This window comes from Bos indicus, chromosome 8 (genome assembly GCF_029378745.1).
Source record: "Bos indicus isolate NIAB-ARS_2022 breed Sahiwal x Tharparkar chromosome 8, NIAB-ARS_B.indTharparkar_mat_pri_1.0, whole genome shotgun sequence".
NCBI lineage: Eukaryota > Metazoa > Chordata > Mammalia > Artiodactyla > Bovidae > Bos > Bos indicus.
Genome location: NC_091767.1, coordinates 8,227,256 through 8,253,159, shown reverse-complemented (window position 1 = coordinate 8,253,159; position 25,904 = coordinate 8,227,256). Strand labels below are relative to the sequence as shown.

General features: G+C 41.2%; 1 protein-coding gene and 1 long non-coding RNA gene across 2 annotated transcripts in view; both read left to right on the top strand.

Moving 5' to 3' along the window:
- The first annotated feature begins 849 nt into the window (after nt 1-849).
- The window catches only part of XKR6 (XK related 6), a 266,199-nt gene continuing 241,144 nt past the window's right edge, over nt 850-25,904 (top strand). The window contains exon 1 of the mRNA XM_070794405.1: nt 850-2,114. Within this exon, the coding sequence (XP_070650506.1) occupies nt 1,381-2,114 (734 nt within the window). The 5' untranslated portion in view covers nt 850-1,380. The remainder of the gene's footprint in view (nt 2,115-25,904) is intronic.
- LOC109562786 (uncharacterized) overlaps nt 2,132-25,904 on the top strand; it is a 98,028-nt gene continuing 74,255 nt past the window's right edge. Inside the window, exon 1 of the long non-coding RNA XR_011567993.1 lies at nt 2,132-25,904. This exon is cut by the window's right edge and continues 66,373 nt beyond it. This is a non-coding gene — a long non-coding RNA (uncharacterized lncRNA).

Genomic DNA, 25,904 nt, shown 5'->3' with positions numbered 1-25,904 from the left:
AACTCCAAAATGTTCCTTTCACCTGACCCGTAACAACTGTGACCATGTAGCTTGCTCTATCTGGCTTCAAGTATACTTTCACTAGAAGATCATTGTAATTCAAATCCATTCAGTGCTGCTTCACTTTTGTAAATTGTTAAGATTAAGTAGTGTACCCTGCACCTATTTTAATGATTTAGCACATTGATAATATTTTCACTTATTTAAAGCCATATTTATTGACAGAGGCTTAGCACCCAAAAAATTCTAGGAAGCAATTTTCACACATCCAAAACCTTGAACAAGTAATTGACACAGCTTAAACTCTAGCTAGTTTTGAATTTTCCAAATTAAGGTCACAGAATTGAAAAAACTGCATACTTTTTAAAAAAGTTGGTAGAAACACATTCTAATGGTGAAGAAAATACACTCAAGGTCACAATATGCCAATCCAGTCTCTATGCTTTACTTTTAAAGATGCAATTAAGCTGATTTTTAACTGGATTTTGGCTGCAGTTTTCTTAAGGGAATGGTGGAAAGGTTTATTGCAAAAGATGGAACTTATCAGAGACAAAGTCAGGGGGTCAACAGAGGTAAAAGAGGAGGGAGTTGTCTATGTGGAAGTGAGAATCAATAACTTGTGAGTGGGAATCTAAACAGACATACAATTTCTAAAGACCCTCAAAATAAGAAAGGAGCAGGAGATAAATTTAAAAGAAAAACATCAAAAAGGGGGGGGGGGGGGACAGCCAAAGAGGTGAGACACAGCCATTTTGATGGGGGGTGGGTTGTCTAACTACACAATGAGGTCATCCTATCTCCCGGAAGTGACACGTAATCACCTGCTTTGCACTAGCTCCGCCCCTTCCCTCAGAGGTCCCGCCCCTCCGCCAGCAGCCGGGAGGGTGTTAGGGGGCGTTTCTCCAGGAGGAAAGCTGAAAGCTGCGACGCTGAGGAAGGGGACCCCAAAACGTCTGGCACTGCCCCCTCCAGGGATCACTTTGGACCGCCTTACTCGGCCCAGCGGGATTCAGAAACGCCGAGGGGTCAACCTGATGGGTTTCGGGGTCAACGGAAGAGGGGAAGGGGAGCCCTGGCGGGGTGAACCCCCCGGTCCCCCGCCAAGCAGCTGAGGCACAGGAGGGCGGCCATCTTGGCCGGGAGGGTAGGGCTGGGGAGCTGCGGGCGCCGTGCGATTGGGGGGCTCGCCCGGAAGTGACGCCAACTACCCGGAAGCGGAGGGGGTTCCCTGGCCCACTCCCCCCTCGTTCGTTTGCTCCCCCGCTTCCTCCCCGCCCCCCTTCCTCTCCATTCGTTCCCCCCCCCTCCCCGTTCCCTGCCTTCTTACCCCCCCCAACCGTCCCTCCCCCCCCAACCTCCGGAGCTGGGAAGAGAGTCAAGATGGCGGCGAAATCCGATGGCGGTGGCGTGGGGGTGGGCTTCGCCCAGCTGCACAACCTGGACGAGGCGGTGGGCAGCGGCGGCGAGGAGGACGGGGAGCCCGGGGGAGGCGGCTGCGGCGGCGGCGGCGACGGCAGCGAGCCCGGCGAGAGCAGTTCGCTGCACATCTGCCACTGCTGCAACACCTCCTCGTGCTACTGGGGCTGCCGCTCCGCCTGCCTGCGCTCCCTCCTGGGCAAGAAGCCGCGCCGCAGCGCCGCCGCCGCCGACGGGGGGGACCAGCCGCTGCAGCCGCCCGCGGCCGCCGGTCGCCAACCCCCGACGCCCTCGGCCGAACGGCTGCAGCCGCCGCAGGTGGAGCGGCCGTGGCTCGACTGCCTGTGGATCGTGCTGGCGCTACTGGTCTTCTTCGGGGACGTGGGCACCGACCTGTGGCTGGCCCTCGACTACTACCGCAAGGGGGACTACGGCTACTTCGGGCTGACCCTCTTCTTCGTGCTGGTGCCGTCGCTGCTGGTGCAGAGCCTGAGCTTCCGCTGGTTCGTGCAGGACTACACGGGCGGCGGGCTGGGCGCCGTGGAGGGGCTCAGCAGCCGGGGCCCCCCCATGATGGGGGCCGGCTACGGCCACGGCGCGGGGCCCGCGGCCACGCCGGGGGCGCAGCGCCTCTGCCGCCTCTCCGTGTGGATCTGGCAGTCGGTCATCCACCTGCTGCAGATGGGGCAGGTGTGGAGGTAAGAGCACTGCGGGGGTGGGGGCGGGGGCCTGGCCAGCCAGCCCTGCAGAGGGCCCCGCGGGCGAGGCCGAGCCCTCCAGAGTGCGCTCTGCCCCCTAGGTGCCCCGCAGGTGGGCTCCTCGCTCTGGCCTTGGCCCGGGGGTCTTTAAGGAGGGGTTTGCCACGCACTTTCCCTGGCGTCTCAAGAAGACCATCCTTCGGTCTGGATCCCTGGCCACGCCTTTTGGCCCGGGGAGGCCCAAGTCCGGCTGTTTGTCTCCATCCCTGGTTCGCACTTAGCGGAGACCCTGCCTCGCCCTTTCTCTCCCCTCTTATCTCCGTAGACTTCTCATATTCCCGGGGTCCCTTTGCCCTGTATCCCAAGGTAACCAGCCACTAGCGCTTTTTATCTGCACCCCAGCTTGCCTCCTGGGGGGAACCTTCCTTCTTCCAGCCAGTTTGCACTCGGTTTTGTCCCCCGGTGAGACATCCTCCCCTCTTTTCCCCGTCTTCTCTCCGCAGTGGCCTGTGTGGGGGCCCTGTGCAACCCCCCTGGCTGGCTCTTCTTTTGCCCCCCCTCCATTCCACGCCCCCTCCTCTTTTCCTGCAATCCTGTCCCTTGCAAATGACTACAAACTGCTGCTTTCCTTGGAGGAAAAATGACTTTTTTTGGTTTTTTTGGCTGAATTAGACGTGCCCTTTTCTTAGTAACAGGTAAAATTGTATAGTATGTGATGGGTGTAAGCGTTTTTAATTCTCACTTCCAGAAAATCACTTAGCCACCTGGATACACATTCTGGTGGAATGTTGTTTTTGGTAGCCAGGGCAGTACGCAGGTGATTTATGTTTACACAAGCCCCAAGCTTGGCTCTGGGGACTTTTCCCCTCTTGTACATTTCCTGTGTGCCAGGTAAATCCTTCAAAAACCACTTGCAGATCCCACCCCACGCCCCCCCCCCCCCCTTTTTTTTTTGACAGCGTTAACTGGTTAAAGTAAGGAAATGATCTTATAAAAACCTTGGTAAATCTGCGTCCTCCAACTTAAATCAGTTTGAGTGTATTTTGGAAACACTGAGTTGTGGATGAGAGTGTTTGCAAGAGAAAAAAACCTTCCAGAAGAGAATATAGGAAGCTCTTCAGGTACATTGCTTCTGTGAGAAGACATTTTGCCTAGATTGCTCAGGCACCTATGCCTAGGAGGAGATTTTAGGTGCTCAGATTTTTCAGTTTACTGAGATGTACCTAGGTTAATTGAAATAAAGTTCGTTGTCTTTTTAATCGTCTTGGTTGTTATTCAGAATTTTAAATACAAACGTTTCAGAAAGCATGGAATTGAATTAAGTCGAATCACGAAAGACAGTGTGAGACTTTTGTCTTGCAGAATTTACATGCAAATTCAGGATTGGAGTTTTCCTGGTCTTGTGAGTAGTTTTCCTGGTCTTGTGTTCCTAGGTTGAACAAGCAACCTTTTTTCCCAGCCCTGTCTGCAGATAATTTGTTTCCTGCTGATAGGTTTATAGGAAGAGCGGGGAAAATTAGGAAGAAAAAAATAAAAAGGTGATTAACTTTTAGCTATTATGAGCCAAATTTGGGGTCAAGGAAAATTTTGAAGTATGTTTTAAACTGGAAGTCTAGCTCTGAAAACATCCCAATCCGTACTGAATCGAAGAGTATGTTTGGTATGGGGGATACTATTTTTGATTCTGTAGGTTAGTGACATGCAAAGGAATGAAGGCAAGAGAGACAAAAAGCATAGGGAGAGGTTTTTGAAATAGTAGTCAAGTTTAACAGCATGTATAAGTAGGCTTGTATCGAATAAGCCTAAGTTACCTATCTCTCCAGGTCTTAGACAATGTGGGCAATCAAAACCTTGGTGTCAGGTTCAGATTCCTGAGAAGATTGTTTCTAATGTAATCCATCCTAGGTATTTCTTAGTAGTAAGCTTTTGGAACATACTAAAATTGGAATTCTGTTTCACAAGTTTTTTAGGCAGAATAATCCCCCCAAAACGGCCCATTTACCTAAACTTTAATTGTATTTGACAGAGTAAAAGTTCAGGTTGTGGACTTTTTTTTGAAAGATATCTGTGATTTACTATGTCTGAGTTTTTTGTTCTTTTTTCAAGATTAGGATATATGTCTGAATGTTTTATAAAGTTGATACTGAACGACATGCTAATTCAGCTAAGTTATTTATTCTAATGTATTAATACTGTATTTCAATTGAAATACTTACTGAGGAAGGATTTTTTCTAACTTTTTTTCTTGTTTTGCTTGAAATACTCCAGGAGCAGGGTCTTTCTTTAACAAATACTAGGTACATGGCTTGCATAGAAATCATTCATAAGTAAAAGCTCTAGAGAAAGGTGTTTATTCTTTTTTAGCTTTAATCTCTTGGCAAGCTTGTCATTGTTTGTAAACATACATCTTCTCAGCTTTTCTGCAGATTTTTTGGGTTACAATTGTTCTCTGAGTCATGTTTGCTACTTACATTTTATGTACTTCATGTGGTCATGTGACTTAAAGGTTAAGATCTAAGAATTTGATTTGGGCTACATTCTCAGGAAAAGATGTTGGTGAGGTTGTCAAAACTGATTGCATTAAACCATGAAACTTGTCTCTTCACTTGCTTTTTTTTTTTTTAATGTACAATTATTTGACTCTTGCTTGGACCAAAGCACAGTGCTTATTTAAGAAAAATTAAGTTTTTTTTGACAGTAAAGGGGTGAATTTCTATGAACGTTGCCTTTCCTGTCAAGATGGAAAACACTTGACATCTCTTTCATCAAATGACTCCCTAGACTGTCAAAAAATGTTTTTGATTGGGCCAAAGCTGGAGCGTGGAGGACCTGTAGGATGACTTGTTTCAGGAACCTTGTGATTAAAGTCTGTTTAATGCATACTTTACCATCACTAATTACTTAACGTGGAACTTTCTGTCTAGCTTTATGTGCTCTATTTTTCAGGTGTTTTTCCCAGGGATAGCAGGTCTGTGAGTCACTCATACCAGGAACAGGAGTTATACCAGGCTTCACAGTTTAGTACAATGTGTTGTTATTAGAAAGTGAGATCATTTTCTTGGAAGGTTACAGCTTAGGAACAGGTTTGCATATTGCATTTTTGTGTGTTAAGTTTTTTCCTTGAGTGTGTCAGCCTTTCTTTGCTTTTGTGCTCCTTTTAGAGAGTGTTCGGTGTGTTGGTGGTTCACTGCAGTCAAGGAGCACAGTTTCTTTGACTAAAATGTCATGAAATGTCATGATGTTGCAACCCAATCATTAATTTTTCTTTTTATGTACTTATTTTTATGGGTATGTTTTAAAGTTTTTCTTAAAATATTAATTCTTTCTGCCACTTTTAAAGTGAACATCAGCTGTTCTGGAGATGAGGTGGAGTGAAGGTTGCCTTCAAGGGACAAAAAAAAAAGGAAAAAAAGGTTCACCTACCATAATGGGGTCATCAACCTGTGAACTATCTAAAGCTTTATTTTAGCTTTGTTTTCACTTCAAGACCGTGATATAACATAGGGACATAGCTCTCTGTAATCAGCAGCAAATATTGGTGAAGATGCTCCTATAAATTATCCACTCCCCCTTACCCCCCAATGTAAGGATATTTGGAAAATTATGGAGGTTTGTTCTTGTTGAATATTTTAGAATAGTGGTTCTTAATTCAGGCTGAGAATAGAACCTACTACCACATTAAAAAGAAAAAAAATGCCTGAGCATTGCTGGACCTGCTGAGGAAGAATCTCAAGGTGAGACCCAAGCAGTCTTGTTTTTAGAAGCTCCACAGGTAATTAGATGGTCAGCCAGGCTTGAGAAGCACTTTTAGAATTGGGTTTCAGGCTTATTCCATTTGGAGATTGTTTTTGGATTTGTGTTCTTAATATGTTGGAACAGTTGGGAGTGGAATGCTTTGATACTGTGAAACTTGGTTCCTGGACAATACCATAACAAAACGACTTTAACCTTGGAAACATGAGTGTCTAAACACAGTACTTGGGATTGTCTCAAGTGTGTGCACTTGTCGTACTCAGGGTTTTTTTCTTTGACCCTAGGTATGGATCTCATTCTAAAGGGATTCCTAAATTCAAGGCATTCTTTAGTATTGTGGCCCACTTCTTTGCCTTTTAATGTGATTCAAATAGCACTTTTATGATTGTGTTGCATGTTAAAGGGAAATTAATTTTGAAATGATTCTCCTAAGTAGACTTGAGGTAAATATGACTGGGATTACAAGAGGTGTTGGACTAAGTGGTCTGCACTGTCCCTGTAGCTCTAAAATGTTGTGATTTAGGAATGGAAATGTTATTTTACAAATAAGGAAAACCATTCATTTGGGGCCGGAATACTAGTCAGTATTCTACTAGTCTTAAAAGATTGAGTTTGTCTATGTCTCTGTGTGTGTGTAGGGGGCTTCATATAGTATCTGTTTATTACTGGGTGGGAATCTCAATATTGTAAGAAGCTTTCCCCCTCATTTTTGTGTATATATTTAATGGAATTCTGGTTCAAAAGAAACTCTGGGGTTTTTTGTTTTTTGTTTTGGAGGGGAAACCCGAGAAAAATTGATCTGAGAAAATGATGCATATATATATATAGTCAAAAAAAATCTTGAAAAAGAAAAATGTTCCTCTGTCAAAAAGTGAATGTACTATAAAGTGTCAATAATTAGATCAACGTGCCACTGGCAGAGGAATAAAGCAAATAGGTGTTGAAGCAGAATAAAGAGAAATTGACAGGTTTGTGGGAATTTAGTAGATAGTGAAGGTGGCATTTCTAATCAGTGAAGGGAGAAAAAGATTACTTAGCAAATGATAGTCAATTGACTACCTAGTTGGGGGAAATTGCTCTCTACATAAACAAAAATTCTAAAAGAATTAAAAGTAAAAATATGAAATATTAAATTATGGAAACACTAAAAGAAAATGTAGGACAATTTATAATCTTTGAATGGGCAAGAAGCTTTGATACCATCAAGAAAAAAAAGGGACAAATTTAACAAAGACAGTCCCATCTTGTTATTGTCTTCCTCCTCTTGCCACTTGAAAAATCATAGAAATACATGATTAGTTGTGAGAGTGGAAGAGTTATATTTGGACAAAGAGCTGTGTACCTAAAGGAGAGTATGAGGAGAGAAGATTATTTCTTGTTTTTGAGTGAACAGAAACAGAACAAACTAGACATCTATGGTGAATTTCCAAAGGAAGGCGATGGAAAAATGGCCCACTTTTAGTAAAATTGTAAGCAGTGATGAAGGAAGGATAGTATGTTCAGAATGATTCAGAAACAAAACACCAAATTCATATTGCCTGAAACCTAGTAGGCACGTGTCATAAATCATGGGCAGTTCATTTCTGCCTTTTAACATCATTTGCTTTGATTTTGCAAGCTTCCATAAGGTCAGTTAGTCAGGGTTATGTAATGGATATGTTCTGGAGTACTGAAATGAGGATGTTTGCACGCTCAGTCCCTCACTTATATCCGGCTGTTTGTGTGACCCCATGCACTGTAGCCCACCAGGCTCCTCTGTCCCTGGGATTTTCCAGGCAAGAATAAATACTGGAGTGGATTTGCCAGTTCCTTCTCCAAGGGATTGAACCCATCTCCTGTGTGTCTCCTGCCTTGGCAGGCGGGTTCTTTACCACTGAGCCACCTGGGAAGCCATTGCAAAAATTAGGTGGGATGCAAAAAGAAAGAAAATGTTTCCGTTGTTGCTGTTTTTGCCATGGGCTGGTTTGATTTACAGTGTGCTTTCTGCAAACACTGTTGTGGTTAAAACTTTCCTTGTGATACTCTCTGTACCTTGTTTCTTCTCAGAAATTCTTAATTTCTTATTCGGCTCTGAAAGCATTCATGTCTTTCAAAAAATCATGAAATGTAGCCTCATTTAGAAAGTTCACTGACTTGATTTTTACCTAAAGACAATCCACTATTTATCCCTATTGGAGATACTCAAAAAAAAAGAAGGAAAAAAAAAAAATTCCGCAGGACACAGCAATAATATAAAGGGAACATTGGAGTTAAGGAATCAGGTTTATCATTCTGCAAGTTACCAAAAAACTCTGGACTCAGTTTCCTCCTGTTTATCAAATAGAGAGTTAATTCATTGATTTTTCAGGTCCCTCCATTTTGGAGTCTGTTATGCTATAGGTATTAGGACTCTGAAGTTTTAAACAAGAAATTTCAGATCCTAGTTTGAACAATTAAAATATTTTAAAGTGTGGATTTCCCAGGAACTATTTTGAAATAGTATCATTTATTTTGAGTTAACTTAAAATTTTTCATTACTTGTAATCACTTTGCTACCTATAGAAGCATTATATATATTAATATATTGCTAGCTAAGGTTAAAAGTTACAGCCAATACTTGTTTTCCTGGTTTATTAGCAACTTTTGTGGAATTTGCAATTTCAGCTAAAATTAAAGTGTCCTTTTATAATCTTCTGTTTAACATATTTTACTGTTAGGTTTAGCTAAAGTGATGTATATGTCTAACATACATTTTTGAAGTTTTTCTAAATTGATTACCAAGATTGATTTCTAATTGGGAAGAACCTTAAAGTCACCTACCACAATTTATCGTTTGATATGTATTCTCTAACTTTGAAAAGTTAGTGTTTGTTAAAAAATAAATAAATAAAATTTGGCTTTCTTGTTCTAAGCGATTTTTGGAAATGATTCTAAGTGATTCTTTTTGTGTTTTGTATTTTATTAGATTATGGTATAGGTACTTTAAGTTGAACTTGGGAAAAAGATGAGATTCGCTTGAAGGATTCAGTGAATATTATTATGACAGTAATACATTTGTACATAAAATTCAACCTTAAATTTTTCTTTTCTGCGTGTCTAATGTGGGTAAATCTGTTGATCTTGGTATACTGCATTATTTTAATATACTTAAAGCCAAACAACCGTATCTTAAAGGTAAAATTTTGCATGTTGCTAACAAAACGTGTCCTTTATGTATATTGCTTTCATCATGAAATATCGAACAAGTGGTTTTTAAAGTAACTTTTGTTTTGAATGCAGTATTTTGGTTGTTTTTCTTTCTAGTTGTGAGGAAGCTATTTCTGTTTTATCTTGGTCATGAATTTGCAGAGTGTGGATTGTATGTTCATCAACTCATTTCCAGGAAGAGATTTGAATATTCAGTTCGCAGAAAAGTAAGCACATCAGTTTTCTTCACAGTTGGAGGGAGCAGGAGTTGATAGTTACTGTTTACTCTGGCTTAGATGCTCCCAAAGAATCGTAGGTACATGAAATAAGTTTCTCTTTCCCCTTATGCCCCCTTTGCATTCTGTCTTAACTACATACTGCTCACGTGAAGAAAGATGGCAAAGGTGAGGAAGATACCAGATCCATGGCTTGGAAAGCCCAGTGAGAAAACAGAGTTGGCAGGGAATTAGGCACCCAAACCCTTCCAGACAGTACGCATGGTCTGCTTTCTCTCCTTGGCTGTGTTTCTTAGGGTGGTCAGAGAACCTCTTGTCTTAGGATAGGCCTGGGACTTGGTAAATGCAGATTTTTTGGTCTTCTAAGGGCTTAAAGAATCAGAACCTTAGGGAGTTGGACCAAGGAATGTGTAATTTTGAGGGGGGGGGACTGCATTGTGATGCCTGTGGGATCCTTGTCCCTGACAAGAGACCAAGCTTGTTAACCCCTTCCCACACCCCCCTCCCCACTGGGATTTTGGAGTCTTAACCACTGGACCTCCAGGGAAGCCTGGGCATGTGTATTTTTGCGGTCCCTGCCTGACTCAATTATGACTTTGCTGGTGGGGGGAGGGGGTTTGTATTTTAAACAAGCTCCCTATCCCTTCTTACCTCTCTAAAGTTGGAGAGCTGTTGCTCTACTAGAATCAGAACCTGAGAGGTAAGGAAGAAAACAATTCCATCCTGAAGTTACTGTGAATCTAGGTACTGGTGGGCTTTCAGCTGGTTGTCAGTAGACAGAGTTCATGCTTCGTGTTAGTTTTGGAGGAACAAAATTGAAATGTGTCTCATGTGTTCTCTTGTTTGTAATAGCAGTAACCCAAGGTAAGGGCGAATAGAAGTGTATATAATAGGTTAGAGCATATGACTCAAAGGAGAATGGAGATAGCATATAGAAGTTCTGTTTTTACAAATATTGTCTCATTTAACTTTCTATTAAGGTTTTTGTGCCCATTTTATAGGTGAAGAAATGGGTTTAGACAGATTGAGTAAACTAATAAGTCACTGGTAACTGGTGGAGGAAAGTTTTGAAGCACATCTCACTGATGGCAAAATATATGCAGTTACTACATCCTGTTTTTCTTGTAATGATCAGGAGACTCTTCCCACTAAAAACTTTGTTTTACTTTGGGGCTTTGCTGTTCTGGCTTATTGAAAGGGGAGGAATGATATTCTTGAACCACTGGGGTCTCTGGATGTACATGCTGAGGTTCTTGGAGACCTCTGATTTCTAGTCTAATGTGTTAAACTCTCCTGAGAAGATATACCCATATGTTGATTCTCTGTCTACCTGTTGTAAACACCAGGAGTAGTAGTAGCTCTTTCCTTAAGATTATAAAGCAGTTGTTTTCAGACCTTGATTTTGTGTCAGGATCACCTGGAGAGTCAGATATTTGAGTTTTGCCGTAAGAGGTTATGACATAGTAGGTCTGGGATGGGCCTTGGAATCTATATATTTGAAAAGCCTGTGTTTTCAGAATGTTCCCCACCAGTGCAGGGATGAAAATCACATATCTATAGGCTGATTTCTGGGCTTCCCTCATGCTCAGCTGGTAAAGAATCTGCCTGCTGTGCAGGAGACCTGGGTTCAATCCCTGGGTTGGGAAGATCCCCTGGAGAAGGAAAAGGCTACCCACTCCAGTATTCTGGCTTGGAGAATTCCATGGACTGTGTAGACTATGAGGTCGCAAAGAGTTGGACACCACTGAGCGACTTTCACTTTCACATAGGCTGATTTCTATCAATATTTACAGCAGTAGTTCTCAAGGAGAAGGAGTTTACGTTAGAATCATTTGGAATTTTTTTTTTTCTTGTAAACTTGAGCACTAGGTGTATCAGATATATAGAGGGGTGGAGTGAATAAACAAAGCTCTGATGATGATTTTAATGCAAGACCAGTATTTAAGCAATCTCTAGTCAGACCTTACTCTTAGCTGGAATGGTTGGTGAACATGTATATTGATCCAGTGGGTATATTTCCCATATGCTATGGCATACCAGTTATACTTAAGATTGAGAATACCGTCAAAGCATTTCACATTAAAACTGTACAGCATATGATTGAATATTCTTTTGATTCAGAAGCTTCTTTGGAAATTTAAAGTACTTCAAGGTCATTATTAGCACAAATGATCACTGTTGGTGCTCCAGAAGTGCCAGATTAGAGGCATTTTATTATGTCGGGAAAATTGATATTCAATCCAGAGTCTCAGATTTTCAGAAATGTTATATTTGTTGAAATTGGTGCCAAGGGTAGGCCTCCTAAAAAGAAAGTGGTGAATGAAAGGGGAGAAGTATCTTAATAGGTGTTAAGTAGGTGTCATTAGAGACAGGAATGAAGGGAGCAGAGAAGAAAAATAGCCTAACATTTGGTTTGATGGATTCACAGGCAGGAATGGCTTGAAGAGGAGTCAGGAAGGGGTTGTACAGTCTTTAACTGTGCTATTCCCTGCTGGTAAGATACTAGTACAGGGATCAACAGGGTCCCCTAAAATCTCCGCACACCAAAATAACATCCCTTTGAGCTCCATCTCGAAAGGTGCTGTGGTAGTGGTGAGAAAACCCAAGCTCCTTGTAACTGGGAAGTTCAGGACCAGAAACCCTAAGAGGGCCAGTAGCTGGCAGACAGGGCCACAGGATGTAGGGGCACGCACACCACACACTGGGTGTATTCTCTGGGATTCTGGATGAAAATGAAGAGAACTCCAAATCTGTCATTCTACTTGGTTTTAAGGAATGCTGCTTTTGAGTATGAACTAAATAGTAGTTCTACATAGCCTTGTATGTTCAGGATGCTGTCGTTTTGCCTTCTGTAAGGCAGTTTTCATCAAAGCTGACTCTGAAGGAAGAGGTTATGCCTTCCAATAAAGGAGTTATACATTCAAAATTTAAGCAGTCTCAAGTGCTTTTGCTTAAACCTAGTGGGTAATGGCATGTTTTGGGGTTGGAAGAAAAGAGAAGCTACATTAAAGACTTACTACTCTAATTTGCAAATTCAAAATGCAGCTCAAGTTAAAAGCAACTATAATATAAATTTGGAAAAATAGAGAATTGGAACATCGTTGTGCCATTTGTGGGTCATATTTGTTATTTCCATTATTTAGTAGGGACCACATAATTTTGAGGTAGTTTTCAAGATATAGTGGTCTAGGATTAAATAAGATGGTATTTGTCAGACATTTTACAAGATTTTGAATGGGGCCCTGTAAGGTTGGAATGTGTCATTCTGCCTATTTGGCATTTGCAGTTTACTGTCTCAATTTGTGGTACAGTCATATCTACCATAATGTGATATTCCTGAAAACCCTCTTCTTCTGTCAAATCAAACAATAAAGCTTACAGGACTGTGCGAAAAAATAAGATTAAGGCTAGACTGCTTAAAACCATGTGACTTTATAATCAGAGCACTAACAAAAACAATGACAATCCAAATAAAAATATTGGCATTGTAGCACTGGGGACGTTTGTGCTCAGCTTCATATCCAGATGGTTCAAGACCTTCTTTTATCCTGGGACATGTCTTTCCTTCTTTGATCTGTAGATTCTTGTAGGTATTAGCTTCTATTGGAGGCCAGTTTTCCCCAAAATGAAACCTCTGGTCCAGGGTTTAGCCTTCACGCGTGCCCACAGCATCACCAGGTAGTGCAAAGTGCAGCAGATATGGAAGGTGCTAAATCAGTCTCCACCGCTTGTACTAAAGGCAGGTGCTTCGGTAAGAATCTCACCGGTTTTCTCCCCCGCCCCCCCATTCCCCCGCTGAGTCTTTATTATTTGTGAAAAATCTTGTCCTTGACAGCTTTGAAACATGAGCATGCTGGGAAGGATCACTTAGAAACCAGCACCGTTTCCCACTGCACTGCTGTCGTTCCCATTTTGCCAGTCACGTGTGAAAGACTCCGTGTTACAGAAGCGTGTGTTGTGGCATAACCGACATGCTTTTGAATCTGTGATGGTGTCAAGATGCAGAGTTTGGAGTTGTCCAGGTTCTGTTGTTTTGGAAAGTTCTAGTTTTGGAGATCCTACAGTGTGTCAAGGTTAAGTGAAATTTATTCTTCTTCTCATGTTTTGTTGGCCTTTATATACAATAAAGAAGTGAAGGGGGCTGTTTCAATCGGCTTACTCGTTTCTGCTCTGTAACATAGTCACTGAATGGAATGAGCTCGTGTCTCAGTGCTGTATTAGCACTTGAGCTACATATATGAAGCAGGAGTGGCTTTAAGTTTCGACTCATTGGAAATGTAGTTATAGTGAGGTTTTACATTAAAAGTCATCTGCGCATACATACAGTAAATGGGAAAAAAGAGCAGCAGTAGCCAGTTGTCAAGATAAAGACTGATGGGTAAAACAGACAGACTGCTTTCAGCAATATAAACAGTCTGTTTGCAAAGGGTTGTTTTGTTTTAGGATTGGGAGAACTTCCACATTAAGTAGAAGTTAGTTAAATACGAAAGGCAGCAAACATATGATGTGTATGTTGATACTGCATTTTCTTAAGTAACTGTAATATAATAAACCTCTCCATGGCTCAGCACGAGAAACACATTGCCTGCAGTGGGCAGTTCTGGCTGACTTGGCTTTCTATAGGGACTCTACTCCCTCATCATTCAGCCAGAGAAAGAGAATATGGAGAAAGCATAACTGTTTCTTAAGTACCCTGACTTGAAGTGACTCACATCACTGGTGCTAATAACATCCCGTAGGGAGAGCAACCCTGTGACCCTGCCCATGTAAAAGGAAGCCTGGGACTGTGGTCCTGCTGGGGAGCAGCTTTGTGCAGCAGAGGAGGGAGCTTGTGGTTTTGGTGACAAGAGACAGAAAGAATCCGGTACTTAGATCAGATACCCTACGAATTAGGTTAAAGGAGGTTGTGTGTGCGTGTGCGTGTGCGTGTGTGTGTGTGTAATGTAAATTGCTATTACTTGGAGAATAAAAGAGACAGTTATTTTTAAAACTTTGATTTATATTTTAATTTAATATTTTAGGATTTGTTAGCCATGTCAGGTGCCTTGTTGTACTCCTAAAAATGTTAAAACCGTTCTTAGCCTGAGGGTCATAAAAAAATAGATCAACTCTATTTTAACTGGTCAGGTAAGACAAGTAACAATTTAAATTAGCTTTTAAAGATAGCAACTGTGTTTTATAATTTTGTGTGATCTATGCTAAGTACACCAAACTAAAATATACAACTAGAGTTTTGAATAATTTTTCTTTAGAAGAAACTTCATTGAGATTAAAATGAACTTCATAGACTAAATAAAAAGTACTTTAAAGTATTCTATACCTCTGCCTTGTCAATGTTTCAGGTCTTAAAAGAAATAGTTCGTCTGTGTTTAGGACACTTTAGAATCTTGATAAGTTGTTGTAACTTTAACAAAACCATATCCCATACTTACGGAACTTGTTGACTGCTATTCTCCAAATAACTGCTCTCAAAAGTCACTCCTTGTTTTTATCTGTTAATTATACAGGCCACCAAATATATAACCTAAATATGTGTGCAAAATTCATACCTAAGAAATTTATACTAAAACTTTATATTACTAAAACTAATTAGATTTTGTTTTGTGTGTTAACCACTGGGAATGGATTAAAATTATCTAAAAATTCCTTATAAAGGTGTTAAAGCATCTAAATATGATTTAATACAAAAAAGAAACTGAAAATTTTCATCAAAACATGTTGATATGTTTTATAAATCTTTCTGGAATTCAGAAAATATTAAAAAGATAGAGGCCTGTTAGTTTAGTAGTGAAGGTTTAACAGTCAACTTGTTTTAAGATACTTGTTTGTTAATTTCAAATATGACTTAGGTTACATTTTCTGGTAGTATTAATTGGCTTTTAAAAATGAGGTTACTAAAGCATTAAAATAATAAATATATGTATTTATTTAGAAGTTATTTAATAATTAAAGTTTCTCACCACCAGTTGAGACTGTACCAGGGTCTAGATGAGGATATTCTATTTTCTTACAAAGCCAAAATCTGTGACCTGTATAGGTAATACATAATTAATATCTTCTCAGACTATTGTACTTGAGAGAGAAAACTGCAAATGATAATTAGAATAAAATCCAGACACAAATCTTTAATTGGAGCTGTATGGTGTTACAAGTCAAATACACACTATTTGAGATAAAATTTTTTGTCTGGTGGATCTTATTAATATAACTTTTAATACTTTTAATGTATTTACTTATATTATCTGGTGCTGGCTTAGTCTTTCACTCCCAGTGTTGCATCAGTTGTATCCAGAGGACACTGCCCAGTCTGCAAGCAGACCTGACTCCCTAGTGTTGTAAGAAGCCTCTGGGCCACCCTTTCTGAGCTTGATCAAAGCAAATACTATTACATTCAGGGATTCCAGAACTTAAAACACTGCTGCAGATGTTGAAATGCTGTACACTATGTTTACAACCTTATTCACAAGCCTTTTCAGTTTTCAGTTCATAAGCCCATGTGGGTGCACTCTCTGGAATCTTAGTGACTCTGTAGCAATATTAATCAACACAGATTGTAGGACTTCTCGAGACCAAAGAAAAAATGAATCACTAAATTTCACATGATTAATCACTCTTGGTTGATGTAGATATAGCTTTAAATAATAATGTTTTTAAAAGTCCAGTAAATAATACTTCGTACTCATTAGAAGACTCCTAACTACATTTGAAACTAGCATGATACTGTAAATCATCTATACTAGAATTTAAAGAAAAAGATGGCTCTGGTCAGAAAACCAGTATAACAAGTATTGGTGAGGTTGTAGAGAAATTGGGACCTTAGTGCACTGTTGCTGGTAATGTAAAATTATGTAGACCTTGTGAGAGAAGAATGGTGATTTTTCAAAAAATATATATTTGATCTGGCAATTTGACTTTTGGGTGTATACACTAAAGCACTGAAAATGGGAACGTGAAGAGATGTTGGTACCACGTGTTCATAACAGCATTATTCATAATAGTCAAAAGAGGGAAGCAACCTCACTGTCCATGGATAGCTGAATGGATAAACAAAATGTAACATATATGTATAATGGAATATTACTCAGCCTTAAAAAGGATGGATATTCTGACACATGATACAGCATTGGGTGAACTTGATGCTGAGTGACATAAGCCAGTTTAAAAAAAAAAGGACAGATACTCTATAATTCTACTTTTATGAGTTAACTAGAGTAGCCAGCCTCATAGAGAAACAGAAAGAATGGTGGTTGCCGGGGGCTGGGGGTGGGGAATGGCGAGTGATGCAGTTTCAGTTCAGGAAGGTGAAAAGAGCTCTGCGGACGGGTGCTGGTGATGGTTGCACAGCAGTGTGGACGTGCTTAATGCCTCTGAACTAACTGTACACTGGGAAATGGTTAAGATAGTAAATTTTATGTCACGTGTATTTTATGAAAATTTGAAAACAATCAACAGACAAACCCTTCAGATAGTTTTATTTCTTCATAGTCCTGCTCACAACTTAAACACAGAAAACCAAGCAACAAACAATATGATTTTCTCTTCCTTGCCAGTACTGTTGTCAGTTTAAAAAGCAAAAGCAACACTAATGATTCCCCACCGCCAATCCATGGGGATCAGGCATACCTCTTACCGGTGTTCTAGTCCCAGTGTCCAGCTGGGAACCGGCTTCAATTGTGTTACCTAAACAATCATGTTTTAAAACTGGTCTCGTCTGCTTCTACCACTGTTAGATTAAAAAGTCCTAGTGTTGGTCACCACAGTGGTATCCAGGGTCTCGGCTTTGAAAAAGACAAACAAGTGTTATTAAATCTGAGATGACTCCAGTAAAGGATGGGTGGTATCTGACATCCAAGTTCCCTCTCCTATGGCCTGGCCTGTGGTGACGAGACACTGCTTCTGCGGAGGGCCAAGGGAGCCGAGGCCTTCAGAGCAGGTCTTCTGGAGCCTGAGTGCTTAGTCTCAAGCCTGCCCTATACCAGCTGTTAACTTGTATCGTTATCTAACCTCTGTTTCTGGGTTTCCTTACCCACTCCAGTGTTCTTGCCTGGAGAATCCCAGGAATGGCGGAGCCTCGTGGGCTGCCATCTGTGGATGGGGTCGCACAGAGTTGGACGCGACTGAAGCGACTTAGCAGCAGCAGCAGCAGCATAGGTAAAATAGTGCTTATTTGGGGTAGAAAGATCCAGAACAGCTTTGAGGAGGAGGATATTACTACCTTACAGGGTTGTTTTGAGAATGAAGAGTTAATACATGTAAAGTCTGAGAATAATGCTTTGATACACTTACTAAATGTTAGATATTAACAGCTTTTTCTACCTGAAAATTGTACCTGGCATTGATAAGGTTCTTACCAGACCAAATTTTCTTCCTTTATTTGACTGTTATCAAACCCTCTTTCTACATGTAGAAATATGCCTTGCTTAGGTGTTCAAAGTAAATTCTTCAACTAAGGATGTGATATTGTTAAAGCAGTTAGAAATACGTATCTATTAAATGTTTGTTCTCATTGTAAGTGAAACCAAGAAGAAAACTATAGTCACTTTGTAATTTATTTACATATTGATAAATGCTTGTATAAAAAGTGAGTTGTCCATATTCAAGACTAGATTTGACAGGCAGTCTTTTATTTTATTTTTTTTTTAAGTCTTCATTGAATTTGTTACAATATTGCTTCTGTTTTATGTCTTTTAAATTTATTTAGTTTAATTAGAGGATAATTACTTTACAGTGTTGTGATGGCTTTTCCTGTACATCGATATGAATCAGCCATGGGTGCATATGTGTCCCCTGATCCTGAGCCCCGCTCCCACCTCCCTCCCCACCCCAGCCCTCTGGGTTGTCCCAGAGCACCGGCCTTGGATGCCCTGGCAGGCAGTCTTTTGACACACTGCTGCTGCTGCTGCCGCCTAGTCACTTCAGTTGTGTATGACTCTCTGAGACCCCATAGACAGCAGCCCACCAGGCTCCCCTGTCCCTGGGATTCTCCAGGCAAGAACGCTGGAGTGGGTTGCCATTTCCTTCTCCAATGCAGGAAAGTGAAAAGTGAAAGTGAAGTCACTCAATCGTGTCCGACTCTTAGTGACCCCATGGATTGCAGCCTACCAGGCTCCTCCGTCCATGGGATTTTCCAGGCGAGAGTACTGGAGTGGGTACCATTGCCTTCTTTCTTTTGACATACATTCTTTTCTAAAAGTCAAAACATGTGGCACGAAAAAGAAATCTAAATGTTTATATGAGTTTTTTAAGGGAAAAAAATGTTATTATGAAATATTGTCATGCGTGTATAAACTTCTGATGGATAAAGAGTTCACCACCCTTCAGTTGATAAAGAAAATACTGCATACTAATGGTTTAACTATGCAACCATTCTTTAAAATCCTCTCAGCCAAGATAGATGTTAACCAGCCATTTTATACTCTCTTCTAATAACATTGACAGATCTTAATTCTAGGAACCTGTCACCAAATCAAAGACTTTCACTGGTCTCTCTTTGTTCACAGAAGGTACCCCAAACTTTGAAACCCAAAGTATGAAGTCTGTGATTCCAGAACGCTTTTCTAGCCCCATATTTCATTACCTTGTTACCCTGCTACTCTGTTTTCATAATGAAACAGTCTTACAACACTCCTTATTTAACCAAACCATTCTCATCCCTTATACTGTCTGTCTCTGTGCAACCTAGTCTCTAATGGAACCTTGAAAACAACCTTAGCCGACTCGTGATGGGGGGAGGGGGTTGCCAGTGACAGTTGCCCAGGGTCTGGTTGTTTCAGGTAGTGATTTTAATTTCTTGCCTTGGAAACGTTAGACAAACTGAAGGTATGTAGACGTTTAGTCTGTTCTCTACAAATGGTGGCTAAAGTCCAGGTAGGAATTAGTAAATTAATAATCAGTTACTTGCTTTTCATAAAGGAACCATCTGTCAACTTGTAGTTCAAGTGTCCGACTTAGGTCTTCTCTAGCTAGATGCCTGTTCTGTGGGCCACTGGACTCCATAGGCTCAGGCAGAACCCAAACCAGTAAAAAAAAAAAAAAAAAAGAAAGAAAAATGGAGAATTAAAGGGCAGAGGAAGAGTTTACTTGGTTCTTTATCAGATATCTTTAAGTGTTTGTCTTAGTTCTATTTACAGCCAAAATTACAGTAAAACTAGAAGTTTTTGGTTTGATCTAAGCTCTTTGCCCATTTCTTTCTTTTCTTTTTTTTTTTTTTTAAAGCTATCAGGTGTTTATTCTTAAAAACTTGGTATTTTTCAAAGTGATTTCTCCATGGTTTGGGATATTTTATATCCTGTTTTCGTCAGCTTTAATGTGTATGTATAAGAAAGTTCCTTTTTGATTGGAATTCAAATTGTACTCTTTCAGAACTGCCTCATGACCACCTGAAGCCACATAAGTAAGACTTTAATACAGTGATTTTGGGGGCCCATTTGTAATTTTCAGAGTTTCATAATGTTAATATTAATTCCTGAGGTTGCTGCAGGTTGACCCCAGAGCTGTCAAACTTTCAAAAGATTAGAGTAGGCTCATTCATTGTTGAGCATGTGAGGCTACTGGATGTGACTGGAAATGTACCTGTGGTCTGTTTTTGGTAATTTTTGCCAGTGATGGTGTTCTCTAGGGTAACTTCTCTCTCCATAGGATAGTTTGCTGCTGCTGCTGCCTGTTGGGTGGAAGACCTGGCTCCCACCTGGCCCCTGTGGTACCGGGCCCTCTGCGCTGTAGTCATCTCTGGCTTCTGTGACAAGACCAGGTGTAATGGGATCAGTGCTGTGTTGCTTACAGTTAAGAAGGACCGCAGACTTTGGGCTTTGTGTGTCAGAGAGGTCTTGCAGTGTACATTGCCACTGCCACTGCCAAGTAGCATTAGCCCACTGTATTAGCTTCCTCCTAAGGCTCTTGTGACAGAATATCATGAATGGGGTGGCTTACAGCTACAGATTTATTCTCACAGTTCTGAAGACTGGGAGTCTAAAACCAAGGTGCCAGAAGGCCCATGTTCTCTCTGAGTCCCTTGGTAGAATGCTTCCTTGCCGCCTCCTAGCTTTTGGTGATAGCCGTCAGTCTGTGGCATTCCTTGGCTTGCAGCTGCAAAGCTTCATTATCTGCCTCTGATGTCTCGTGAAATCCTTCTCTCTGTGTCTGTGTCCAAAGTTTCCTTTTCTTATACCAGTCATGTTGGACTAAGGCCCAGCCTACTCTAGTATGACTCAATCTTCATTTATTATCTCTGCAACTTACCCTGTTGCTAAATAAGATCTCAATCGGATATCCTGGGGGTTAGGACTTAACATGTCTTTTTGAGAGACACAGTGCAACCCATAACAGCCGTGATTTTTTCTTTAGCATTGTAGATTTGGAAATTCTCTTTAATGGTTGACCCAATGTCAGTCTGACTAAAAATGAAGGCAGTTTTGGTATAGTAGTAACCTTTCAAACAAGAAAGCTATGTGGTTATGAAAACAGACTATAATGAAGGTTATGGAAGAGGTAAAACTAGAGCTTCACTGTAGGATAAGCAAGGGTCTTTGAGCTGGGCCCTATGATGTTATACAACCTGTTCGACCTAACTTACTTATAGTCAAAACTGTGGTTTTCCCAGTGGTCATGTATGGATGTGAGAGTTGGACCATAAAGAAGGCTGAGCACTGAAGAATTGATGCTTTTAAACTGTGATGCTGGAGATCAAACCAGTCAATCCTAAAGGAAATCAACCCTGAATATTCATTGGAAGGACTGATGCTGAAGCTGAAGCTCAAATACTTTGGCCACCTGATGTGAAGAGCTGACTCATTAGAAAAACACCCTAATGATGGGAAAGATTGAGGGCAGGAGGAGAAGGGGACGACAGAGGGCGAGATGGTTGGATGGCATCATCAACTCAATGGACATGAGTTTGAGCAAGCTCCAGGAGATGGTGAAGAACAGGGAAGCCTGGTGTGCTGCAGTCCATGGGGTCGCAAAAAGTCAGACACGACTGAGCAGCTGAGCAACCACCACCACCACCTAACTTGATACTGTAACAAATGGAAATACGGTGGGGCTCCCTTACCCATTACTGTAAACCCTACAGATAGTGAGTTTTCTTCAAGTTGTGTAGTTCTGTAGGCTTAGGCTTTGGAACAAATTGCCGAGTTCTCAAAGCCTTGGTTTGCCCCCAGGTAGGGTTATTCAGGGTTTGGATGAGTCGACGCTGCAGAGTGTCTGGCACACATGGCGTGCTTGCTCTGTGGGAGTCGCCCTCTCCATCTTCTCGTAGTCTTGGCCACACTGAAAGTGGCTGTCAGTGGAGCAGCTGGAGTCCGCCGTGCTGCCAGCAGTGACATCTTGCTGCCAGTGGTGCCAGACTTTGCCCAGTGTGGAACTAAGAATAGTAACCAGGAAGACCGCCAGAGGAGGTCTCTCGCTCTGACCTACAGGCTTTGTGGGGGTTTTCTCTGAGAAAGACACTCGCACTTCGTTAAGATGCATTGATTGCTGTGGGTCTGGGTCCCTGTGGGTGCAGTGCTGTGGATGTCAACACTCTATGTGCCTCAAGTACACCTCATCTGCCTTCTCACCCAGACTTTTCAATATCCTTGGATTTTGGGTGGTGGGAGGTCCTGTGGGGCAGTACCTTAATGCTTTGGAAGACAGTCTAATATGAAATTTAACTCAACATAATTTTTTTTAAGTATATACATTTGTTTCAGACATAAAGGGACATTATAATAAAAACACCAGTTTACCGGTATGTTTGAAACCATTTTTTGTGTTTAGAAGTATCATTAATATGCTTAAGTTTTCTTTGTGGGAAATTTATTCTTGACATAGTAAATGTAGTGAATCCTTGCTAATCTTTTACAGTAGGGCATTTACTCAGCCAACTTTCAGTTTCTGGTTCTGTAAATTGCAAATGGTAGTACCTGTATACCAATCTCATATGATTATAAGCATCACAACAGGATATAGGCATGTGTTGGTCCATTGGACTAGATCATTTCTCAGGTTTACTTCAGTTGTGAGATCATTCAGTTTTTTGAAGACCCATAACTTGTAAAAGTGCTTCAAAGATGCTAATTGTGTAGGACAGTGATGATAATATCAATTTGGAAACACTTGGCACTCAACTTGGAAACTTGTAAAATGAGTTTTACAAGGTCATTTATTTTATACTCACAGAATCATTTGTGAGGCAGTCTTTCTTGGAAGTCAGAAATTAATATTACTTTGTCCAGCTTTAAATGCACATCAGCCTTCTGATTCTTTAAGGATAAACTTACACAACTGTCTTTGTGTGCTTGCATCACGCTCTTTGTACAGTCAAGAAAAGATCACAAGAAATGCTGAGTAGCCCTGTTGATACTGTTGACAGACTGTGGGAGTATAGTGATGATGATGCTGAGGTGTCGTTGGTCTGGTAGGAGAGGGAAGCATAGTGAACAGGGTTTAAAAATCTTAAATTGCTTTCAGACTGAAATAATGATTTTCAAGTAGATAATCAGAATTAATTTTTTTTTTTTTTTTTAGTATTTACTCCAGTAGGGATCTGAGGAGTAGATCTTGCTATAAATCTTCCTTTTTTCCCTCCTGTATTTTGTAAAGGAGTAAGAGGGATCCTGATAATTCCAAATTATGTTGGGACTTGGGTTAAATATTCTCCTATCCAGAATGTGGCTTAGGGGTATTTGAGAAGGTGAAAAGGTCCTTTGGTTGTCATTTCCCTTTTGCTTCCCAGTGTCTTGAGCAAAGAGTTACTGGAGAGAGCTATAGTATAGGGCTTGTCAGGGGACCTCAGGTGGGAGCTGGACTTGGAGGAATCTCAAGTTAGGGTCTCTACAACAGAAGTCAGTGTAACCTCTCGCTTGATTAATGAGCCACCAAAGGAAGGCATGTGCATTCTTTGCTACAGTCACAGCTACTTTGTTCTTTGAATCAAAGGAAAGAACAGAATGTCTAATTATAATAATCTTCTAATAATTACAATATTTTGCATTCATTTTCTTTTAAAAATCTATTTGAGTAACTACTAGCCTTCAGAAGATGTTGGAAAATAGTATTTAGGCAGCAGCTGGCAGCTACCAGTGTTGGAGTCTGTGCAGTGCTCAGCTTGTAAAAGATTTCATTAGTTGGACATACACTTTGATTTCCTTATTGCTGCACGAGTACATTCTCTTGAGCAGCTGCTTTGGAAAGGAACGTACAATAAACATTTCTACACTTGTTTTAAATATGTGGGTTTTGTTGGAGTGTCACTCGCCATCTGGTAGAGAGAGAGTGGCTTACTTGTAGAGAGGAGATGGCTGGAGTCTCTACATGTGTTCCTGATGCAATTTCAGGTCCCCTTTTCATTTTTCATTCAGTAAGAGGAAATAATCGACAGCTGTAATTATTTTGTTCTCTTAGATCCTTAGGAAGAACTATACGTAGGATAGAATTTATAGAAATATTTGGAATTGCACCTGGTCAGTAGTAGTTTTAATGAAAGCAGATGTTTTTTCTAGTGTTTATTGAAGCTTAGTAGATTTTAGACAAATAAATACATTGTAAACAAGTCAGACAAAAATACTGGTATATGTGAAAAAAGAGCTGCCCTCATCCCAAATCACTAACAGCAGAAAGGTTCCACATTCATCCCTCCCCCCAGTGTCTTTTCCTATGTCCCATCAGCTAACTGAATATCAGAATGATATTTGAGTGGAATTCATACAGAACTGATTTGTGGTTGTGTCATAACCACATTGATGGCTATTGATAAGAGCAATCAGATATTAGTTCTGTGGGGCCACAGGAGCCACAGGGACTGGTGGAGGTGGGTTGAATAAAGGAAAATTCTGCCTCAACAGGGACATGGGCAGGAAGAGTCATCAACCAGGAACTTACTCGTATTTGGAATAACCACTGTCACAACGATTGACTCACACTGAGCGTCTCCCGGGGGCAAGGCATTAAGAACTGTATGTATGTCTTACTGAGTCCGTGCAGCTATCCTGTGAGACTAGTACTGTTGCCCCTGTTTTATAGACATGGAAATGGAAGCGCAGAGAAGTGAGTTGCCCAGCATCAGATGGCTTAGTGACAGGCTGGAATTTAGCAAGTCTGGCCCCGGAATCTCATTCCCACAGTGTTACACCATCTTTTGGAAGCACACCCCTGTTCTCTGGAAGCCGTTATATTTTAAAATCATACCTTTTGGTCCCCAAATGAGGCAAATGGAAATTATAGATACGTTAATGACTTAAATAGCAGATAAGAAAGTTGGTATAATTAATTAAATCTGTGACTTGAAACAATCCCACTGTTGCAAAGACTTGCAGGAATCCTCCTTCTGGTTTCGCTTGTTAAAGTAAATGTTTTTCCCCATGAGTCTTCTGTAGTGTTTTATTCTTGGTGTTTTTCTTTGGGCCTGCATGCTTTCTGGCTTTTGCTCCTGCTGAGTAGGCAAACATATCTGGAGACAACCGTGGAGTACAGGAAAAGAAAAGCTTTGCAGTTTAGAATTGATTTATATGGAAGCTTCTACTGTGGTTCAAAAAAAAGGTGTGTGTGGGGGGAAGCTCTCCCCTCCTTTATGCATTAATCATCCCCTGTTACAGTAAACCAAACTTGTTTTATATGAGGGGGAGGCAGGCATGACTATGTCAGAGGTCAGTGCCACTGTGATATTCATGTGACTGCCTTGAGAAGTTATTGTTGAGAAAGTGTATTTGTGTGGATACAAAATGTGTAGGAACCACCCCCCCCCCCCCCCCGCCCCGATGATGGGTAAACTGACCTAAAGTCTGTGCCTTAGTGAAAGGATGGTATTTTGAGGGATGTTGCTCTTAACCTCTGGTAATTAGTAGTGAAACAGGCAGCATCTCCTGGGCTGCTTTTTTTCCTTTCAGTCAGGTTTTGAATTAGCTGTGTGTGTGTGTGCACATATATGTGTGTCTACATGCCCCTAATTCTAGCACCAGCAGAATTCCTAATGACCTTTTTTGTTCTGAGGTGCTCTGTGTACAGTTGGTTTCTTTGTACAGTTGGTGGCCCATACTCCAGCAAACCCCTTCATGGATCACAGTCTTGTCATGGTGAGGGGGCTTACGTAACTCAGTGAAGCTATGAGCTAGCCCATGCAGGGCAACACAAGACAGACAGGTGAAGAGCTCTGACAAAACAGGGTCCACTTGAGGAGGGAATGCCAAACCACTCCAGTATTCTCGCCGTGAGAACCCCATGAACAGTCTGAAAAGGCAAAAAGATAGGACCCTGGAAGATGAGCCCCCTAGGTCAGAAGGTATTCAGTATGTTACTGGGGAAGAACAGAGGATAATTACTAATAGCTCCAGAAAGAATGAAGCGGCTGGGCCAGAGCAGAAATGGCACTCAGGTATGGATGTGTCTGGTGGTGAAAGTAAAGTGCAATGCTGTAAAGAACACTATTGCATAGGAACCTGGGATGTTAGGTCCATGAATCAAGGTAAATTGGATGTGATCAAACAGGAGATGGCAAGAGTGAACATTGACCTTCTAGGAATCAGTGAACTAAAATGGACGGGAATGGGTGAGTTTAATTCAGATGACCGTTATATCTCCTACTGTGGGCAAGAATCCTTCAGAAGAAATAGAGTAGCCCTCATAGTCAACCAGGGTCTGAAATGCAGTTCTTGGGTGCAGT